This window comes from Trachinotus anak, unplaced genomic scaffold, assembly GCF_046630095.1.
Source record: "Trachinotus anak isolate AG129_WGS33_773 ecotype Australia unplaced genomic scaffold, CSIRO_AGI_Tana_v1 ptg000023l, whole genome shotgun sequence".
NCBI classification, from domain to species: Eukaryota; Metazoa; Chordata; class Actinopteri; order Carangiformes; family Carangidae; genus Trachinotus; species Trachinotus anak.
Genome location: NW_027273874.1, coordinates 9642501 through 9665014, shown reverse-complemented (window position 1 = coordinate 9665014; position 22514 = coordinate 9642501). Strand labels below are relative to the sequence as shown.

At 45.4% G+C, this 22514-nt stretch overlaps 2 protein-coding genes across 2 annotated transcripts in view; both read right to left on the bottom strand.

Annotated features, from left to right (window-relative positions):
• The window catches only part of LOC139606589 (uncharacterized), a 99100-nt gene that overhangs the window by 69616 nt on the left and 6970 nt on the right, over positions 1-22514 (bottom strand). Inside the window, exons 4-13 of the mRNA XM_071458836.1 lie at positions 13064-13204; positions 11621-11962; positions 11380-11499; positions 10795-10899; positions 9293-9397; positions 8036-8104; positions 7834-7935; positions 6628-6966; positions 5962-6069; positions 3114-3443 (exon numbers count right to left, since the gene is read on the bottom strand). Coding sequence (XP_071314937.1) covers positions 3114-3443; positions 5962-6069; positions 6628-6966; positions 7834-7935; positions 8036-8104; positions 9293-9397; positions 10795-10899; positions 11380-11499; positions 11621-11962; positions 13064-13204 — 1761 coding nt within the window. The remainder of the gene's footprint in view (positions 1-3113; positions 3444-5961; positions 6070-6627; positions 6967-7833; positions 7936-8035; positions 8105-9292; positions 9398-10794; positions 10900-11379; positions 11500-11620; positions 11963-13063; positions 13205-22514) is intronic.
• On the bottom strand, positions 17286-19882 carry LOC139606614 (uncharacterized). The gene is made up of 5 exons (XM_071458874.1): positions 19693-19882; positions 19413-19545; positions 18814-18918; positions 18020-18139; positions 17286-17441 (listed from the first exon to the last, which is right to left on the bottom strand). The coding sequence occupies exons 1-5, from the start codon at positions 19815-19817 to the stop codon at positions 17286-17288; spliced, it is 639 nt and encodes a 212-aa protein (XP_071314975.1). The 5' UTR covers positions 19818-19882.

Genomic DNA, 22514 nt, shown 5'->3' with positions numbered 1-22514 from the left:
GCCAATACAGGAATCAGAAATAAAACAGGTGATTTCATCACTCAGGAATAGCAAAAGTCCAGGTCCAGACGGATTTGTCAATGAAGTTTATAAAACCTTTAAAGACCTGTTGGCACCTCTGTTACTAAAAGCATACAGATATGCCCTAGAGTCCAAAATTATGGCACCATCCTGGACTGAGGCAACCATAGTAGTAATTCATAAAGAGGATAAAGACCCCACCAACTGTCAGTCTTATAGACCAATATCTTTGTTGAATGGAGACCTTCGTATACTAACCCTAATCTTAGCTAGACGTGTCAACAAGATAAATACCCAAATCATACACCCTGATCAAACGGGGTTCATCACCGGAAGATATTATGGAGATAACATTAGACGTCTACTGAACATAATATCCCATCAGAAAGACAAGAAATTGGAGTCAGTAATCATATCTTTAGATGCACAAAAGGCATTTGATCGCGTGTCCTGGCGATACCTGCTTCAAACGTTAAAATGGTTCAAATTCGGTCCTAACTTCATAGACTGGATACAAACGCTTTACTCATCCCCACAAGCAGCTGTGAGGGTTAATGGGTACAGATCAGAGAGGTTCACACTAGAACGAGGTTGCAGACAAGGCTGCTCTTTATCACCCTTACTATTTGCTATAAGCATAGAGCCATTAGCTCAGCTTATTAGAGGTGATAATAACATAAAAGGTACTATAATAAATAGAGAAGAACACAAAATATCATTATATGCAGACGATGTCTTGCTGTACTTAAGAGAACCCGTATCCACCATACCACATCTTAAGGAGCTCATTACTAAATATGGGTTCTACTCTGGATATAAAGTTAATGTGGACAAAACAGAGGCAATGGATGTAAACAGTCTTGTCTCACAAAGTGTTAAGCTGCAAAGTGGTTTTAAGTGGCCCAGAGAAGGCATCAAATACCTTGGTATTTATATTCCCCAATCCCTACATAATTTGTATGATGCAAATTACACTAAAATAATTCGACACATTAGCAATGATTTTGAACGATGGTCTGCACTTCCACTCTCTCTACTAGGCCGTGTGGAAAGTATCCGTATGAATGTCTTGCCCAGACTATGATATTTATTCCAGATGCTACCTGTGGAAATTCCTAAAAGAACCTTTGATGACCTTGACAAAATGATGTCAAAGTTTATATGGCAAAAAAAAACGCCCTAGAATTAGACTTAAAACCTTACAGTCACTGAAATCAGACGGAGGTCTTAAACTTCCAAACTTAAGATACTATTTTTGGGCTGCACAGATGAAGCCACTTATAGTTTGGATCCAGAATGGTACTTTTACACGATGGCTTAATATCGAGAAAAGTATGTGCCTAGAGCCTTTGGAAAATCTGGCCTTTGTAGACACCTCTATAAAAGAAATAGCGGACTGGACAAAAATCACTTTGAAAATCTGGAAAAAAATATGGTCAGCCTTCGGGTTGCCCAAAGGTACTCTCATCATTAACAAATATTGGACTTATGAGGACCCTCACTCCTAACACTTTAGATTCTGCTTTTAAGAAATGGCCAGACCATGGTCTAGAACAACTGCACCAGTTAGTCAAGGATGATAATTTGAAAACATTTGCACAGTTGAAAAACGAATTTGACCTCCCCAGGACAGATTTCTTCAGATATCTACAGCTGAGATCTTTTCTGACGACACACAAAGACTGGGGAAAACTTATAAGACCTACCCCCATAGAAAAGTTTCTCATAACACAAATAACTCATGGAGATAAGAAAATAATTAGTAAAATATATAATGTTTTTTTATCAACAAATGTACATAACTCTGAACACATAAGACAGCGATGGGAGGTAGAGACTAACAAAAACATATCATTAGACACGTGGAAGGAGATATGTACTGAAGCTCACTTAGCCACAAACTCCAACACATGGAGGGAATTTAAGTGGAAAGTAGTTACCAGGTTCTTCAGAACACCAACAATAACAGCTAAGATGGGACCAGCACATGGTGGCTCATGTTGGAGGAACTGTGGTGCTGTGAATGCCAATCATACCCATATATTCTGGCTGTGTCCTAAATTAAGCCTTTTCTGGAAAGATGTTTTTGATGCTCTCAGAGAGGTTTTCAAACGTGATATTCCACAAACCCCTATTGTAACATTATTAGGAGAAATCCCTGAGGGTATAGAAGGAAGGGATGTGAAATATCTCTTAAACATTCTGCTGACAGCAGCGCTAAAATGCATAACCATCAGATGGCTAAAGCCAGATCCTCCTACTTATAATGTATGGATTCAAAAAATATGGGACATCTACCAGATGGAGCAAATTACATACTCATTAAGACTTCAGAAACCTATGTTTATTAAACGATGGAAACCTGTTATAGCTCTGCTAATACAATAAGTGTATAGCATAAGACTTCTGGTTAGGTACTAAATACATTCACACCACCAGTCATTTGATACCTAGAGTGGATCTTTCCTTTTCTTCTTTTTTTTTCTTTCCTCCCTTCTTCTTTCTCTCCTTCCTTTAAAAAAATCATTTAATTTTCCTACTTATATTATTTCTTTTTTTCCCTTTCAAATTATTACTACAATTAAAATTATCATTATTTTTTTTTTCAAAATTATGTTCAGTTATTTATTTTTATTTAATTTTCACTTCAAATCTGTGTAATTGGTCCTATGTTTTATTAGTTTTCATTTATTGAACTACTATATTTCATGACTGTTGATTTTGCTAAGATGATGTGCACAGAGGGAAAACATGTACATGAAGGGAAATTTGACTTGTCATGTTACCATTGTGAAAAATGAATAAAAATTAAGTTCTAAAAAAAAAAAAACTGGTCTGAATGTATTTAGAGTGTTTGACTGTAGCTGCAGAGAGTCTGACACTGGTTTAACAGCTTTTCACTGACTGGAGACACATTTATTCATTTATTAGAATCTGAGGCTACAATCACAAATCTGTGGACTACTGTCTGATCTGTTTGAACCAACAACCAGAGACAAACAACCAGAGACAAACAAACAACCAGAGACAAACAAACAACCAGAGACAAACAACCAGAGACAAACAACCAGAGACAAACAAACAACACTGACCTTCGACCCAGAGAATCACTGTTTTCCCTCTCAGGAAGTTTCCGTCCTTGGAGACTCTGCAGGTGTATCCTCCTGTGTCTCTGACTCTGAGGTGTTTCAGGGTCAGACTGAGGTCTCCAGTTCTCAGCAGGTCTTCCTTCATCTCTGTTCGGTCTCTGTAAACCTGGTCCTGGTCTTCAGGTCTGTCAGAACCGTTCTGATACACATGGACCTTCCTGTTGTCTCTGTCCCTCCACTCCACTCTGACGTCTCCAGACAGGTCAGCTGTGGTCACGAAGGGCAGCTGGACAGACTCCGCCCCCTTCTCCTCCTCCACCTCCACCTGTTGGCCTGAGAGGACAACAAACCAGATGATCAGCTGTTCAGACAGCAGCAGCAGGTTTTAATCTCTTTATTGAAGGATCACAAAGTTGTAGAGAAACCTGAAGGACAGAACCAGATCAGACCAGAAGGTAACAGGGACAGAAATCTAGAAACTAAAAGCAGGTGTTGAAGGTGTTGGAGAGGATCAGAGTCTGGATGGTGCTGTGATCGTCTCCTCTCAGTCTGGAGATGAACCTCAGCTCCACAACATTTCACACACATGGTCAACATCAGAGAACAACACAGACACACAAACACTCCTCACATCACAGTCTCACAGTTTGTTGTCAACATGAGTGAAGCCACAGGATCCACTCAGCTCATCTCTGCATCTCTGTCAGAGCTGCTCTGGACCAATAACGTTGATCAGGTCAAAGTTCAACTCTGACTACAAACTACAGGACCAACATCCCATCAGCCACTGGGAGCAGACAGACAGACAGACAGTGAGCTGCTACGTCTTCATCACTGACATCAAAGTGTTGTATGAAGACGTTTGTCCTCAGAGTAACAGGCTGAGTGTCTGAGTGTTGGACAGAAAGTCCTCAGTGTGGACAGGACGCTCAGCAGACAGACGGAGAGCAGACTGTTGAAGCTGCTGTCTCTGCTGCTCATGGTGGAGCTGCTGCCTTCTGTCTGTCAGGTCTGGACCTTCAGGGTCAGGGTTTGTCCTGAGGGACACTTTATGTTTGGACTCTTGACTTGGACTTTTTGCTTATTTCCTGTTTTATTTTGAAGTATCTTCCCTGGTGTGTCTCAAGTGTAGTTACTTCCTGTCTTTGTCCCGTTTCCCTCGTGGTTGATTGTTTTCCTTCCCCGTGTCTTTAAGTCTCTGTCTTTGCCTTGTTCTGTTTCAGTCTCGTGCTCTGGTGTCTTTTGCTCCTGTTTCACTCCAGTGTTCCCAGTTGTTTTCCTGCTCTCCACTTTTTTTCTCCAGTTTGGGTTTTGAGTTCTGTGTGTTTTCTCTGTTTTTTTTAAGTTAACTTTTTGTCATTAAAATACCTTTTTCCACCTTCTCCTGCATTGTCTGCGTTTGGGTCCTCAACTCGACAGAACGAGACAGAACCAACTGACCGATATGGAGCCAGCAGACAAATTCTTTTTAATTAGCCTTTTACCTGGGAGGACTTTAATGTTTCAAAGGACACTATTTTGCATGAAGACCCTGATTTCCTTAAATGACTGTCTCCATTTGGAAGCAGGACCCTGATTCTGCCGAGCGAGTGGCTCACAACCAGCGGAGCTGATCTTGTAGCCTTTCCTGGGAGGTATCCAGGGGTTGGAGCCCTGTGGGGGCTGGGGTTGGTTCCAGCCCCCACGACTCTGTACAGATGAGCAGTGCAGAAAACCCTGATACAGACACAGGACTGATGCTCTGCATGTGAAACACACCTCTGACCTGTGGTGCACATGAAATTGTCTTTCTGATTATTGATGAGTGGATTGATGAGCTGTTTGATCTCTGCTTTAGATAAATAATGTCGGGGGGGGGGGCAGCTGAACTAAAACAGACGAGGGGAAACAACAGGAGCTGAGTTTATTTGTATCTGAGTTGACTGAAGAGAAACCATATGGGAGCAGCGTCATCTGCTCTGGACCAATAAACACTGACAGATGTAAAGTCACTGTGTCACATGCAGCAGCAGCCTGTGACGGACAGCAGTGAGGGTGAGACGCCGGCGTCCTCCTGCACGTCCACGTGGACGTTACAGGTAGAAGACTTTGTCCAAGACGTCAGTGAGACATGAAGTTTAACAGCGTGGACGCCACTGGTCCAGCTTTTAATGATGTGAACCAGTTCACCTGGTCCCAGGACGGTCAGACCGGTCTTCACCGAGGCTCCGCCCACCTCTGGAAGGTGACACGCTTCTGTCTGAAAGGTCTGCTCTGAGGTCTGAGGTCTACAGCTTCCTGCAGAGTGAGACCAGCACCTTGGTGATCTGAGAGGGATCAAAGTGAACCAGAGGCTGGATTCACAGGAGAACCTCAGTCTGACCACAGTTTGATGGTGGAACAGTCTGACGGCCTCCACCATCAACGCTCAGCAGTCACTGGTCGTCCTGGATGATGTCACACAGCTCAGTGAAGTGAGAGGCTGTTCCCTGTGACTTTAACCTGAAAATGTAGCCTCACTGTCATTGGTCAAGGACCAGGAAGTGACGGACTGGAGTAGTTTCACTTTACTGTCAGTGCTGTTCAACACACACACACACACACACACACGCACGCACGCACACACACACACACACACACACGCACACACACAGAAACAAACACACACACACACACACACACACTCACACACACGCACACATACACAAACACACACACACACAGAGAAACAAACACACACACACACAGAAACAAACACACACACACACACACTCACACACACACGCACGCACACACACACACGCACACACAGAAACAAACACACACACACACAGAAACAAACACACACACACACACACACACACTCACACACCTGTGATGATGAATCTTCTCATTAATCCTTGCAGAACCATAATGACGCCACAGGAAACAACCAGGAGAACCAGGAGAACCCAGAATTCAACCAGGTGAGAGAACGGTTCTGTGGACAAGATAAACATCATCATCAACAACAACATGACCTTTACATGACCCCTGTGACCCTGCTCCTGAACCCCTGTTAATTCAGGTCAGGTCTGATGCTCCAGATGTTCCAGATGGGTATCAGAGATACTAACAGATGTGTTCGCTGCAAGAACGACGCACCAGGTAACTAACTGCTGCTTTTAGCCGCTGCACACCGGTCAGCAAATTCTGGCAGAGGATTTGTGAAGACCTATCACCCCCCCCGGACATCCCATCCCTGCCCCCCCCCTCACTTTGCCTGCTCGGTGACCTCACTAACATTAATATGGACACAAACAAATGTCACATGCTCCCCACAGTCCTAACCACGGCCAAGAAAACAATCCTCCTGAACAGGAAGTCACAAGAGAACTGAAACATAACGCAGCTTGTTCTAGTTCTGATTATTTCATTAATGTCTAATATTTTATTAGCTCAGAAGGTATCTACATCATTGACCTCTGACCTCTGACCTGTACCTACAGCTCCGACCTCTGACCTGTCCTTACTGTAGGTGTTAGAGTTTGTTGCTGACCTTTGACCTGCAGCTGTATGTCTCTCAGTCTCCGCTCATTTCCAAACGCTGTGATGGTGCAGGTGTAGTTGCCGCTGTCAGAGAGGTGGAGTTTCCTCAGAGTGAGGCTGAGTTCTCCAGTGGTCAGAGCGTCAGTCCTCATCGAGGTTCGGCTGCTGTAAACCTGGTTCTGGTCTCTGAGGTCGTCACCGAGCTGGTTTATCTGGTGGACGGTTGAGGGACTGAGATCGTCGCGGCTCCACGTCACTGTGGGGTTCAGAGGTACACGAGAGTCCTCACAGGGCAGCGGGACCGACTCCCTCCCCCCGTAGACCTCCACAGTGTCTCCGTGCTGAGAAACTGAGGACACAGAGACAGTGACATCATCAGTGACGTCCCGGTGTCCACAGAGTAAACTACAGGTCACGTGACCCCCAGTCGTGACGCTGAGGTCAGATAAGAACTGAGCTGCACCTGTTGTTCAGTGTTTTTAACTTCAGGTCACAAATCAGTGACAACACCTGCTCCTCACGTTCAGTGTCCCCTGGAGACACTTCCTTTGTGTTGTCAGTGTTCACAGCTCCAGTGTTGTCAGACTGAGGAAGGTGTTTCTCAATTTGTTTGTGTTTAGTCTGTTTGCATGTGTTTTCTAAGTGGCAGTGTTTTGGGCTCTCAGGGCCACCGTACTCCTGTGGCCCCTGGTGCAGTCTCTCCTACCACCTGGTGTCTTCACACAGGAGTCTGGTCTTCCACCTGCAGCTTTTATTGATGCTGAATCACTGATTTCTGCATCAGAGGAGTCAGACTAGAAGCTTCACTCATGTTGCTGCAGAGCTCTGAGGTCGCCCTCACATCAGCTGATCTGCGTCAGCCCCCTCACCTCACCGTCTCGCTGATGCACGTGTTTGCTTCAAGGTGACCTGGATCATGGGGTCACGTTCCTACAGGTGTGACCGTCTCTGTTACTCTGATGCTCTGATGCCAACACTGATGTGTGAGCAGCTGCTGTGTTCACTGACGCTCAGGTCAAAGGTCAAACGTCAGAGCTGTACATACTGCTTGAGGAGTTATTGTGCTCATTAGGCCAAAACCATGTTTTGTGAGGTCATCATGACGTTGACCTTTGACCTTGAGCTCAACAGTGTGGTCCAGAGCTGACACAGATCTGACTGAGGTCCATGTTGATGGAGGACAAGTTCACACACACACACACACACACACACACACCTTCTTTGTTCTTAATCTCGTTGTCCATGACAACACTGAGAACAACAGCAACCAGCAGAACCAGGACAGCTGTGAGAACCTTGACCGCGACTAGAAGAGGACCTGTAGTCGACACAAACAACAACATGAGATTCAAATATGAATGAAACTTTATGATCAACAAACACACACACACACACACTCACACACACACACTACATACCTCTTGATTTCAGGAAGTAAGACAGGAACTTCTTGTGGCTCATACGATGTCGTTGTTGTCGTTGTCGTTCTGTAGTCGACACAAACAGAACTTTAAAACAACACATTTCCTCAGTCTCCTTCTCTGACCTTTGACCTCTGACCTGAGTCTCGTTTTCTGACCTTTGACCTCTGACCTGAGTCTCCTGCTCTGACCTTTGACCTCTGACCTGAGTATCCTGCTCTGACCTCTGACCTGAGTCTCCTGCTCTGACCTTTGACCTCTGACCTGAGCCTCCTGCTCTGACCTGAGTCTCCTTTTCTGACCTTTGACCTCTGACCTGAGTCTCCTGCTCTGACCTTTGACCTCTGCACCAAACCTCCTCACTGTTTAGTTCGGGAGGTTTGGTGCAGACTGGAGCAATAATATTCATTAATAATCAATAATCATTATTCACCTCTGAACATCAGGGCCTGGTTTAATATGTCGGGGCTGAAATAACAAACAGGAAGCTGCAGTATCATCCTGAATGTGCAATGTTTCATGTTTTTGTGAAGTGAAAGTAATTTAGTAATATAATGAGTAATGTAACTCATTACTTTGGATGTGAAGTGATAAGTAAAGTAATCTGATTACTTTTAAAGGCATAAGAAGTAATCTATTACTCTCCCTGAGTAACTGGTCCATCACTGGTCCTGCTACCCCTGTTTTTACTCCTGGTTCCTTGTGTAAATGTGGAAGCTATGAGTCACTGCTGACTGTGCTGGTCATAACAGAGAACCCTGAACCTTGAAGTAAACAAATACTGAAGAGTGAATATACAGCTCCTTGGTCTTCCTCAGCCATCCTGTCAGCTGACACCAGGTGACCTGAGGCTGGACTCATCTGATTGGACAAACCCAGTGAATGTACGGCCCATGTCTCCGGCTCAGAGCGAATGCAGTGAGACAGCAGAGCTCCTCTCATCAGGTGCAGCTGTATGATGTTATTGATCTGATCATCAGAACAGAACAGATGATCTGCTTCTTTACTGGTTTCATGAACAACAGGATCAGAACAAACTGAACTAGTTTCTACAGCAGCAGAGTCACTGTCAGTAAACGACAGAATCTCTCTGAAGACTGAAATGTCAGTGAAGCAAATAATATCCATGACATGAAGCTGAATGAAGATCAGTGTGTGTGTGTGTGTGTGTGTGTGTGTGTGTGTGTGTGTGTGTGTGTGTGTGTGTGTGTGTCTGACACAAACACACACACACACACACTCACACACACTTACCCTCTATGTTCTTCATCCCTTGATACACACTGACTCCACAGACAGTAACAGACGTCAGGAGAAACAGGACGGCAGTGAGAGTCCAGGGCCAGAGTGGGGGAGGGGCTGTGGGCAACACAAACAACAACAAGACAACAAATAAACAAAGTCCAGTGATGAGGAGAGTCTGACCTCTGACCTCTGACCTGAGTCTTGAGAGGTGTGAGGAAACAGATTCCGTCAGTCAAATTGATCATGTGATTATTGATCGAAGGGGGCGGGTCCTGAAGCCCAGCGTTTTTAGATGGATCAGCTCTGACGTCATCGGTTCCACCAGAGAAATGAAGGAAACACACTTCCTGTTTCTCACTGTGACGGAACAGTTCTCTGACACGTTCTCCAACTGTTCCTGATGAAGACGTCTGATTATCATGGATCCTCCACACAGGAGAGACCTGTCTGTCTGACTGTCTGTCTGACTGAGAGAGAGAGAGAGAGAGACCTGTCTGTCTGACAGAGAGAGAGAGAGAGAGACCTGTCTGTCTGTCTGTCTGACAGAGAGGAGAGAGAGAGAGAGAGAGACCTGTCTGTCTGAGAGAGAGAGAGAGAGAGAAAGAGACCTGTCTGTCTGAGAGAGAGAGAGAGAGAGAGACCTGTCTGTCTGACTAAGAGAGAGAGAGAGAGACCTGACTGTCTGTCTGACTGAGAGAGAGAGAGAGAGAGAGAGACCTGTCTGTCTGACTGTCTGTCTGACTGAGAGAGAGAGACCTGACTGTCTGTCTGACTGACAGAGAGAGAGAGAGAGAGAAAGAGACCTGTCTGTCTGAGAGAGAGAGAGAGAGACCTGTCTGTCTGACTAAGAGAGAGAGAGAGAGAGACCTGTCTGTCTGTCTGACTAAGAGAGAGAAAGAGACAGAGAGAGAGACCTGTCTGTCTGACTGTCTGTCTGACTAAGAGAGAGAGAGAGAAAGAGAGAGAGAGAGAGAGAGAGACCTGTCTGTCTATCTGTCTGTCTGACAGAGAGAGAGAATGAAGCTGAACCTGTCTGAACAGTGATTTAAATCTGATCTCCTGCTGCACTGACACACACACACACACACACACACACACACACACACACACACACACTCACACACACACACACACACACACACTCATACACAAGTATACTTGTACTTCCATCTTTGTGAGGACACTCACTGACATAATGCATTCCCTAGCCCCTTACCCTAACCTTAACCATCACAACTGAGTCCCTAACCCTAACCCTAACAGTGACCCTAACCTTAACCTAAACCTAATTCTAACCATTCTAACTCTGAAACCAAGTCTTAACCCTCAACATGTGATTTGAAGGTGTCTCAAAAAGTGAGGACCGGCCAAAACGTCCTCACTTTCCCAAAATGTCCTCACTCTGTTAGTAAAATACTTTTTTTGGTCCTTACTATGTAGCAAGTACAAGTACACACACTCACACACACACACACACACACACACACACACACACTGACACACACACTTACCCTCTATGTTCTTCATCCCTTGATACACACTGACTCCACAGACAGTAACAGACGTCAGGAGAAACAGGACGGCAGTGAGAGTCCAGGGCCAGAGTGGGGGAGGGGCTGTGGGCAACACAAACAACAACAAGACAACAAATAAACAAAAATAAACACAACAAAGTGAAACTTTAAAACAACACATTTATGATCAATTCACAACAAACTGAGTCCACCTCTGCTCTGACCTCTGACCTCTGACCTCTGCAGGAAGCCCAACCTGTGCTGACCTGAGGTCAGTGTGGAGGATGATCAGAGTTTCTCAGAGCTGGTTACTGAAGTCAAACATCACAGGTGTAAACCCTGTTCTAACACAACAGGGGTTAAAGGAGGACACACACTCAGGTCCCCAGACCTCCAGCTGAGGGGCCACACAGCAAAGGGCCAAGTCAGGATCAGGGACCTGTTTCTGTTTCTGAGCAGCTGCTACAAACCCAGAGTCCAGAGCCGACACAGATCTGAGGAGTGTTCATGTTGATGTTCTCACACACACACACACACACACACACACACACACACACACACACACACACACACACACCATACCTTCCATGTTCTTCTTCTCTTTTCTCAGTGTGACACAGACGACAACAACAACAGCCAGCAGAACCAGCAGAACCAGCAGAACCAGGACGGCTACGAGAATCCAGCTCCAGTCTGGAGGCTCTGTAGTCCACACAAACAACAACATGAAATACAACAATAAACTAATAAAATCCAATAAAAATGAAAGAAATCACAACAGGCAGAGGCCATGACCTCTGACCTCTGACCTGTATCTACTGACCTTTGACCTGCAGTGGTACTTCTCCTCGGCTCACTTCTCGCCCCCCCTCTCTGACGCTGCAGGTGTAGGTGCTGCTGTCCCTGGTGGTGGGTTCTCTCAGAGTGAGGCTGAGGTCTCCGGTCTCCAGAGCGTCCGTCCTCATCGACGTCCGGCCGCTGTAGCGCTGGTTCTGGTCTTTGAGCTGGTCCCCGTCCAGCTGACGCTGGTGGACGGTTGAAGGTCTGAGGTCGGAGCGGCTCCACACCACCGAGGGCTCCAACAGGCTAAAGGCAGGAGACTGACAGGCCAGCAGGACAAAGTCTGTCCCCTCATACAGCTCCACGGCTGAGGCATGCTGGGAAACTGAGGACACAGACACAACATCACTCCTCCGTCCTCAGCTGAGACAGAGACCGGTCTGATCCGGTTTGTGACTGGACTCACTGCTGCTGCACAAACACCTTCAGGACCCAGGTCACAGCTCTCAGCCTCCTCCTCCTCATCTACTGACTCTCAGAGGGAGGTTTGTTACTGACCACAGGCGCAGGTTCAGGGGGGGTTCAGGAGGGGGGGTCTGTAGATAACACTGCACTATAACCCAGAGGGACCAAACTGCTTCATCAAAAATGACCAGAAGAAGTAAAGCAGAAGTAAAACACCTCATGATAAGTCAAACTCTGACTGATGTCCTGTGATGAATAACTCACTTTCTAAAGAGCATCATGGCAGCTCTCAGCCTGATGATGAACCTGGACGTAGACTCCTGAAGAGCCTTAAAGCTGCGTCTCTCTACTGACCATCAGGGGCCGACGCCACTGGTTGGAAACAGAGTCTGATTGTGTTGACGTCTCTGTGAAAATGTCTCCACTTCTCTCTGATTTATTCCCTCAGGAAACGTTTCCTGATGAGTTTCTGTCTCAGTCTCTAGTTTCAAGTCTTCAACACAACATGAGGTTCATTTTAAATTATGATCCATTTAGAGGAAAATAGACCATAAAGCAGGGGACGCATGAGGGCGGGGCTACCGTGTGATTGACAGACTGAACCTGACAATCAGGACAGAGGACGGAGCAGGTCAGCTCCGCCCCTCACTCCTCCTCAGCTCCACCTTCTCCTCCAAATTCTTCTGGTTCAAAAACCAAGATGGCGACGAACAAACTAAAACTAATTACAAACTAATTATAAACTAATCACAAACTAATGACCCAGAAAGTTTCTGAAAACTTCTGTTTCTAACTTCAGGAAACTTCACTTTGTTTAAAAACCAAATCCAGGAGTTCAGAGAAGGAGAGCAGGTCCGTGTGTGTGTGTGTGAGTGTGTGTCCGTGTGTGTGTGTCTCCGTGTGTGTGTGTGTCTCCGTGTGTGTGTGTGTGAGTGTGTGTGTGTGTGTGTGTGTGTGAGTGTGTGTGTGTGTCCGTGTGTGTCTCCGTGTGTCCATGTCCGTGTGTGTGTGTGTATCTTACCGTACAGGAGGATCACAGTCACCATCATCTTCATCATCATCTTCATCAGTCTCGTTAAATCCGCTTCTTCCTGAACAGACTGAACAGCTTTACCTCCTTCGACGCAGCAGCTGCAGTTTACTTTCGATTTCAACCGGAAGTCTGTGAACACACCGAGCAACACGTCGGTTGATCCATTAGAATAATGAGCAGATGAAACAATGAGGAGATCAGAATAAATGATCTTCAGACATTTACAGTTTCCTGATGTGGAGGTTTTTCCTGTTTATTCTCGGGTTCAGTGGAGAAAATTCATCTTCAGTGCTTTAATCAACAGGAGAGGATTTATGAAGTGACATCATGCAGACAGTGTTTAGTTGTGATGAAACTGTTGCTATAAATCTGCACAGATTAAAGAAGAAATGTGTATTTCTGGATGTGGAGCTCAGACCAGGATTCCATCAGTTCTGGATCGAGCCTCAAACTTCAGCCGCTCATTTGAAATAAAGACCAACAGGAAGTTAGAGTTGTGTTACAGACCAACACTTCTCATGCTCACAGGGATACAACATTCTCACAGAACACACACTTTGTGTGTATTTACTCCTGATTGTCCTCAGTGTGGTGACTCTTGGTCAGAGCTGTAAAACTGGAGCCGATCACATCATCATCAATCATTCATTCATCAATAACCCTCTGGATCACTTTTCAGAAGATTACACGTTAAACACTGACGATCATCCTCCAAACATCTGACCTGCTTCATGCTGCGTTCACACACATCAGGAAATATCAGTTGTTCAGATGTAGGTTTTTGTCCACTCTTTTAAAAACCTGTCAATCATCTGGACAGCAGCGTCCAATCCTGTGTTCAGAAACGTGCTGGTGGGCGGGGCTTCACTTCCCACTCAGACCCTGATGAACAGAGGTCTGTGTGTGTCGTCAGATTGTGTCCGACGTCCTGACGTGTGTGCATCATGTGTCTGTCGCTGTGTGAGTGGGACCTGTGCAGCTCAGGAACAGGAACAAACTGTGAAACTGATCAGGCGATCGGATCTAATCAATGTGATCGACAGGAGAAAGGATCAGAGGGGCAGAGTTCAAACAGCTCGACCGGGTTAAAGAGCCTCTCAGTGAAGTGGCAGTCGCTGAAGGAGACGAGCAGATCTGCAGCATCCGCATCATAAAGGAGCCCAGACCCTCCTCATCGTCCACAGACCCCGACTCTGTGAGGCCACGTCAGACTGAGAGGAACATCACGGCTTCCACGAGCTCTGGACTCCTTTCCCTTCCTCAGACTCAGGATCCAGGGGCCGCGCCCCAGCTCTTGGTGACTTTCTCCTTCCTGTTGACGGACTCTTTGACCACCCCCACGTCCCCCTTCATCGCCCCCCTCACCTAAAACCTCCCTGAGGAGGAACCCTGCTTCCCGAAGACTCCACCGCCAGGATAAACCTCTCTGCTTGGTCTGGGAGCGTCTTCTTCACATCAGCCACGCTGAGGCGTTTGCCATCGTCAGACAGGATGAGCCAGGGTCCTGCTGCTGTTTGAGGGTCCACAGTCACGTCCACTTCGTCCTGCTGGACCCTCTTCAGCTCGGCCTCCAGAAGCTTCTTCTTCTCCTTCCTGAATGTCTCCTGCAGCTCCTCCACAGCTCCCACCACAGCTCTCCTCACCAGCTCCTCATACGCCGGCTGACGGACGCCCACCCCGGTCCAGTCCTTCATGGATGAAGGAACGTTCAGGGACCAGAAGTTGTGGAGGACGTTAAAGTGGTCTTCAGAGCGCCAGAGCTGCTCCACCTCAGTGCTTCTCCTCATCAGCTCAGAGACCTCCTGCTCCAGCTCTGTGATGAAGCCTCCAGCCTGTTTCTCTTGACCTCTTTCAAGAAACTGCATCAGATCAGTGAAGACCTGAAGGCTTGCTGCCGTCCCTCTGTCTCCAGCTTCTCTGTTGAGTTTAGCTGAGAGTGTCATCTCCTGGATCCTCAGTTGCCTCTCCTGGATCATCAGATAAATCTTACCCTCCATCCTCCCCAGCAGGGCCTTGCTTCTTCCACACTCTTCTTTCAGGGGAACAAAGACATGAGCCCTGTGGTCTAACAGAGAGCAGAGCATGCAGATGCAGAACAGCTCCAGAGGTTTGTCGTGCTTCGGACACATCCTGCGCTCCAGGTTCTCCACGGGGTCGATCAGCTGATGCCTCCTCAGGCCTGACGTGGTCAGGTGAGGCTTCAGGTGAGTCTCACAGTAGGAGAGACCAGGCAGGACTTCACAGCTTTCAGTTTAGTGCCACTGCATTCATCACAGGAAACGTCTCCTGGTTTGGCAGCTGGTTGCTCTGAGCTGCTGCTGGCTCTCCGTCCTGCTGTGTCTGAACCGAGCCACCGTCTCAGAGATGAAGGGATTGATCCGCAGATCTGGTCTCCTGTCAAAACGCTCTTTAAACAGGGGACACTGGCACAAGACGCTAACGTCCCAGTGGTGTGTGATGCAGCCTTTACAGAAGTTGTGTCCACACGGAGACGTGACTGGAAGAGTGAGGACTTCCAGACAGATGGAGCACAGGAGCTGATCCTCAGTCAGCAGACAGCCGGCAGCCGACATGGAGACACACTGAGAACAAAGAGAGTGAGTCCATCAACAACACCTCCACCAACACGCTGCTGAATGACCGGAGGTCAAACTTCATCATGGACCATCAGGTAAAACGCAGGTAGTCTGTGAGACAGGACGGACATCGTGACTGTGACCAGGTTTAACTGGACGCTTCTTTCTTCAGATCAAAAAGCTGTTGTTCCTCAGTTTGAATGAAACAATCTTCACTCAGAAATAAAACTGAGTCCTGGTGAAACATGGTCTGGATTTTGCCTCATGCAGGAAAATAGTTTGTTCTTGTTCACAGACGTTTCCCTCAGGTTCACCTGTCTGACCATCGACTGCACCCACCTGTCGTTCACCTTCTGACAGCCACACTTTATCAACACCACACAACAAGAACACATTAACTGTGTGCAGCCAAAACCAGAGCTGTCAGAAACCTGACAGGTTCGTGTCATTTCAGCTCAACAGTCGAAACTTTGATTGAGCTCAGTGATGATGATGATGAAGGTGATGATCAGAGATCTGTCTGCAGAGCTGCTCTGTGACAGATTCCCTGGATCTGAGACCAGAACCAGGCTGAACTCATCAGTCTGCTCCAGGAAAACACTTCAGACAAGCTGACAAACCTTCAGTTTAACTTTGAAACACAGACGGTGACTTCCTGTTTCTGTGGCGGCTGCAGCGCACGAATGACCACGACTCAGATCAGCATCAGTCACTTTAACTTTTAAAACTCTTTTCAGAGCGAACACGATGTTCCCTCATCAGGCTGAGCGTCATGTTGCTGCTTCCTGCATCAGGTGTGTTTGACTCACCTGAGACTCTGCTGAAGAAAAGACCTGAGACAAACAGGTTGAGTGTTTCTCTAATATTTAATCAACGTTTGACGTCTTCCTGCAGCTGAAAGGACAAACTCCATCAGTCGCTTTCACAGCTGCTCATAAAAACTTTAAGGTGCTCAGTTTACACTCAGGTGATTTCACTTGAAGAGAACCTGGAGCTCAGAATCACTTAGCTCGAGCTGGTCGGGAACTTTGGAGAAGAAGTTACAGATGACTTGATCCTGTAGAGGGCGCTGAGGATTACAGTTACAGTGGTGACCAGGAAGAGAGGGCCCCCTGCAGGATCTGACTAACACAACAACACACACACGTGCAGTGTGTTCTGCATAGATTCAGGTAGTGTTATAAAGTTAGGCAGCACGGTGACCACTTACGAGAGACTCTTATTTTGAAATAGGTGTTAACGATGCCTCCAGTCTCTCATGTTTTTACGTCTTTGCTCGTTTGCTTCTCTGGAGTTATGAATGGAAATAAAGGCTGAATAAAGGGACTCTTATTGTGAAATGTCAACAAGGATGCGTTCAGGATCCTCTATCAGAGTCACACCTGTTCCACCTGGTACATGATCACAGCTCGTTATAATGAGTGGCAGGTAAAGGTGCGTCAGGGGAGGTGGATCATCCAATCAGAAACCAAACAAGGAAAAACTATAACTGAGACGATGCATTCAAGGACATCATGTCTATTCCTCCGTCTGGTCTGTCTTATCTGTGATGATGAGGTGGAGTGATGTTCTCACACACACACACACACACACACACACACACACACACACACACACACACACACACACAGCGTTCAGGGGTCAACGAAGGACACCATGATGTATCTGGTCCCTGTGGTGGTGGGCAGACCCTCATGGTAGTGGGTCAGCCGGCCAGGGTGCATGAAGGACCAGCCCTTCCTGGGAGACTCCACCTTACAGTCGTAGCGCAGGAACCTGCAGCCTCCACCCTGACACAGGTACACACACAGACAGGTAAACACTGTGTTTCTGGCTGTTCAGCTCAGCAGGTGTGTGTGTGTGTGTGTGTGTGTGTGTCGTACTGTACAGCAGCCTGTCAGTTTTCTGTTTCTCATGCATCAGGTCTTGAGTCCGCTCAGCCACCAACACCTCCAGATGTTTACTGTACTTCTCCATCTGAAACAGAGAGTTGGACCTGACTATTACAATGAGTTCATATGATACAGTGGAGCATAAAGAATGTGTGTAATACTTTTATATTGTGCCATTCAGTCTAATACAGTACCCATCCATAATACAGTATGATACAATGTGCATTATGTAAGACAGGATATAACATAATGATATATTATGATATAAAGCAAGGTTTAATCACCTGAAAGTAAATGATATAAAGTTAAGATATATTACATTATAGATTATTATATATATATATATATATATATATATATATAAATAAAATATATTATTAATATATGTATTATTAAAGAAATAACAAGAGAGTAACTTTACTGCTGCCATGAAAATAAAGGTTTTCTAACAGCATTATATAATCATTTGGAATAACCACATCCAAGTTGCAAATGTCAATAAGAAAACAAAAACTTTTGGCCTCCAGAGCAACCTGCATGCGTCCAACTCGTATGTGAGCGATGAGCGAGGTTAAACCAGCATGGACCAAAACCACCTGTAGGACAGAAACATGGGTTTAACAGGTACTCAATTACCAAGTCCTGAATTTAACATCAACCAAAGCCAGCTGGTTAGAGTTGAAGTTGGGAGTGTGTCTCTACAAAATCTTAAATTGGGTAATCTGTCAGCAGTTTGATGAGGGCCGTCTTATTAATTGGCATAAAGATTGATGATTGATTAGTCCGTTATTCTCTACCTTGAAAATCAAAGATTAGTATTTTGTAGCAGTGCCTTTGCAAAGTTTGTAAAAAATAACTACAGCGCAAAAACCCCAGTCGTATCACAACTCTCCATATACACTATGACCAATCCCAGCTGTCAGATTGAGCGAGAAAGTCATCCATACAAAGATACATCCATCCATCCATTTTCTTCCACTTATCCAGGGTTGGGTCATGGTGGCAACGTCCCTCTTTCCAGCTCCTCTTGGGGGACCTGAAGTGTTCCCAGGCCAGATGGGATATGTCCAGCAAGTTCTAGGTCTACCCTGGGGTATTCTCCCAGTTGGACATGCCCAGAGAACCTCCAAAGGAAGCTGCCCAGGAGGCATCCTAATCTTTCAGTCACCGCCCAGAGCTCATGACTATAGGTGAGGGTTGGAACAAGGATCAGCTGAGCTCAGCTCCCTCTTCACCACTATTTACAAAGAGACAGATAAAATGAATTCACCTTGGCAGTCCAGTTGGTCTGGGTCATCTTGCCGGACGTAGAGATGGTGTGTGTGAAGATTTTTCCATCGTCAGGAATCCAGGGGCCACAAATGCTCTCTGATGTCTGAAAGTTAGTTTATTTAATGTTAATTGGTTTAATGTCTTTTTTAAAATGACGTTTACTTAAATTGTGGCACTTTGAAATAAATACCTGCTGATAAAAAATAAAGTGCATTTACTCCACTAGTGTTCTTCAGTACAGGCTAGAGGATCTGGTCCTTGAGAGACTTCAATCAATATTATTTGGATTTTCTGATTAACATTTTGTTTCAAGATGTAGTATCACTAATATTTTATAATACCTGCTCATTATCTTTAGCTCAACTGGGTGCTAAATGTTTTTGAAAAGGCTCAGTCTTTCACACTTGACAGATGTAGCTTGGAGGAGGCCTGTGGCTTTTCCAGAAAAAAATGGATTCAGCTCCATAAATCTTCACATGTATTAATTAATACTTATAATAGTTTTTATTCAAATTTCAATGCTCCCTGAGGGAAAGTGATAACTAATAATTTAAATTGTTAAAATTGTGATTTAGTTGGTCTCATCAAAGTGTGTACCATGTATCCCAGCGGACAGGAGTGGATGTTAGCATGATGAATGCAGCAGTTTTCTCCATCAGCATCTTTCCAGTTGGACGGACAGTCGTGATGTTCACAGAACCTTCGAGCTGCTTCAGCGTTTACTATGGAACTGAACACAGAAACACGCCAGACCAGTTCAGACCAGGATAACAACCAGTTGTGCCCAGTAGAACGTCTAAAGCTAGTATAAAGTGACACGTAAGGCTGGTTTAATTCCAGTATAACCCATTGTTGACCAGTATAAATGTGTATTAACCTGTGGGTGAAAATGTGGTTCTCGACAGCCCATTGGTAGAAAAAATCCTGGGCCGTTACCGAGTACGTGACGCTGAACACCTCGCTGCTCTTCACCGTCTCAGGAGGCCGGACCACCCAGGCCATCTCCAGACCTGGACCAGAGCAACAGACAGAACAAACCAGCCTCTCCCAGTTAATTTGAATATTGAGATCTGATCACAATGTGGACAGAATGGAGACCAGAGAAAATGTAAGTTCCTGTGATGAGAGGTCATTATCCAGACGCCAAATCATCAGCGTAATATTAACTTCTTTCAGATCAGTTTCAACCAACAACAGAAAACAGAAAATTAAACAAAACACTGTAACTGTCGTCTATTTTTAATCTGTTTTTAAATATGTTTTTAGCATATTTGACAGCTGTTCTGGTTTTTCTGTATTTGGAGTTGTACATCAATTTCTCTCTTGTTTATTGGCTGAATTTCTACAGATTATATGACTAAACTCCTCTTTTAATCTCAAAGGCCCTGGAAATGTATTTCCTATTTTTAATCAGCTTCTTCCTGTAAGTGTTGGGATTCTACATGAAGGAACTACTTTCTGCTAAAGTTCTCATAGTTTTGGTTATTTTTAAAGACAAATTTCAGTTAATGTGTTTTTGCTCCTCTCGCTGGTTTGAAGTGGGCAGGATCTAAGTTATCAGAGAGGAAAAAGCTGAGAAAGAAGAACAGCTCAGCTCCAGCTGCTCAGAGACATCCTGTGTCACTGAAGAGTGTCTGTACATTTTCAAGTGAAACTGTTTGATTCAGTGTTTTTACTGGTTATAATCAGCTGCTCTGTTTGTTGTAGAGGGGAGGAGAACTCTGTGGACCACTGAGGAAATCTAAACCGGGAGAAGACAACAACTCCCATAATCCCACACTATATCACAATGTCACCATCTTTTGATGATGTTTTTTTTAAGAGACAATTACAGGCAGAAGTCACAGACTGTGTGTTTAAACTAAAGATAACCTCAGCTCTGAAAGTCTTCACTTTATACTGAGAATGAAACATCCCTGACACATTCAATTCAATTCAATTCAATTTTATTTGTATAGCGCCAAATCATAATATACATTATCTCAAGCCTCTTTACAGGGTCAGGTCAAGACCTCACTTTGTTACAGAGAAAAACCAACAGTTCCCACAAAGAGCAGCGCTTGGCGACAGGGGGGAGGAAAAACTCCCTTTAACAGGAAGAAACCTCCAACAGAACCGGGCTCAGGGCGGGGGGGTCTGCCTCGACCGGTTGGGTTTAGGAGGAGATAGAAAGAGGGGGAGGGGGAGGAGAGGGGAGAGAGAGAGAGAGACCAGGAACAGCTGTGTAGGTAATGGTGTTATCAATAATAGTGACAGGTAACAGTGGTTAATAGTAAAGATGAGTAGTGGTGGATCTGGATCCTGCTGCTCCTGAGGCAGAGAGACCTGCAGAATGAGGACAGAGAGAGGGAGAGAGAGAGGAGAAGCACAAACTACGGGAGAGAAAAAATACAAAGTTAATGGCATGAAGTCATCGAGAGAGAGAGGGGGAGAGAGACAGAAATAGAGAGAGAGCGCCCAGTGCATCATGGGAATCCCCCAGCAGTCTAGTTCTATAGCAGCATAGCTAAGGGATGGGTCAGGACATACCCGAGCCAGCCCTAACTATAAGCTTTACTAAACAGGACAGTTTGAAGCCTGATCTTAAAGGTAGAGAGGGTGTCTGCCTCCCGAACCCACACTGGGAGCTGGTTCCACAGGAGAGGAGCCTGATAGCTGAAGGCTCTGCCCCCCATTCTGCTCTTACAAACTCTGGGAACCACAAGTTGACCTGCATTTAGAGAGCGAAGTGTCCTATTGGGAAAATAGGGAAGTATAAGCTCTCCAAGGTACGATGGTGCCTGACCATTAATGGCTTTGTAGGTGAGGAGGAGGATTTTAAATTCTATCCTGGATTTTACAGGGAGCCAATGCAGAGAGGCTAACACAGGAGAGATGTGATCTCGTTTCCTCGTTCCTGTCAGTACTCGTGCTGCAGCATTCTGGATCAATTGGAGGCTTTTTACTGAATTTTTGGGACATCCTGACAATAAAGAGTTACAGTAGTCTAGTCTTGAGGTAACAAATGCATGAACTAGTTTTTCAGCTTCCTTTAGACACAGAATGGGTCTGATTTTAGCAATATTGCGCAGGTGGAAGAAGGCTGTCCTAGAGACTTGCTTTATATGTGAAGTAAAGGACAAGTCCTGTTCAACAATGACACCAAGGTTTCTGACTGTAGCACTGGAGGCCAAGGTGATGTCATCCAGAGTCAGTATATTATCACATAGTGTATCTCTGAGGTGTTTTGGGCCAATTACAATAACTTCAGTTTTGTCTGAGTTTAAGAGTAAGAAATTACTGGTCATCCAGATTTTTATGTCCTTAAGACACACCTGAAGCTTGGCTACCTGGTTAGTCTCACCTGGCTTCATGGATAAGTACAGCTGGGTATCATCTGCGTAACAATGGAAATTCATCTGGTGCCTCCTAATTATGTTTCCCAGAGGGAGCATATATAGACTGAAGAGCATTGGTCCTAGCACAGAACCTTGTGGAACTCCATGACTGACTTCTGTGATGATAGAGGAGTCATTATTAACATGAACAAACTGGAGTCTATCTGACAGATATGACTTGAACCAGCTTAGTGCGGTTCCTTTGATGCCGACCATATGTTCTAGTCTCTGTAATAAAATCTTATGATCGATGGTGTCAAATGCAGCACTAAGATCTAGTAGGACAAGTACAGAGACAAGTCCATTGTCTGAAGCTATGAGG

What these genes read in the sequence shown, in the direction of transcription:
- LOC139606614 (XM_071458874.1), bottom strand. Translation starts at nt 19,817, where the DNA reads ATGGCCTGGGTGGTCCGGCCTCCTGAGACGGTGAAGAGCAGCGAGGTG. An exon ending in AACCACATTTTCACCCACAG is followed by an intron (nt 19,546 to 19,692) that starts GTTAATACACAT and finishes TTCTGTGTTCAG; the next exon opens with TTCCATAGTAAACGCTGAAG. An exon ending in AGACCAACTGGACTGCCAAG is followed by an intron (nt 18,140 to 18,813) that starts GTGAATTCATTT and finishes TCTGTCCTACAG; the next exon opens with GTGGTTTTGGTCCATGCTGG.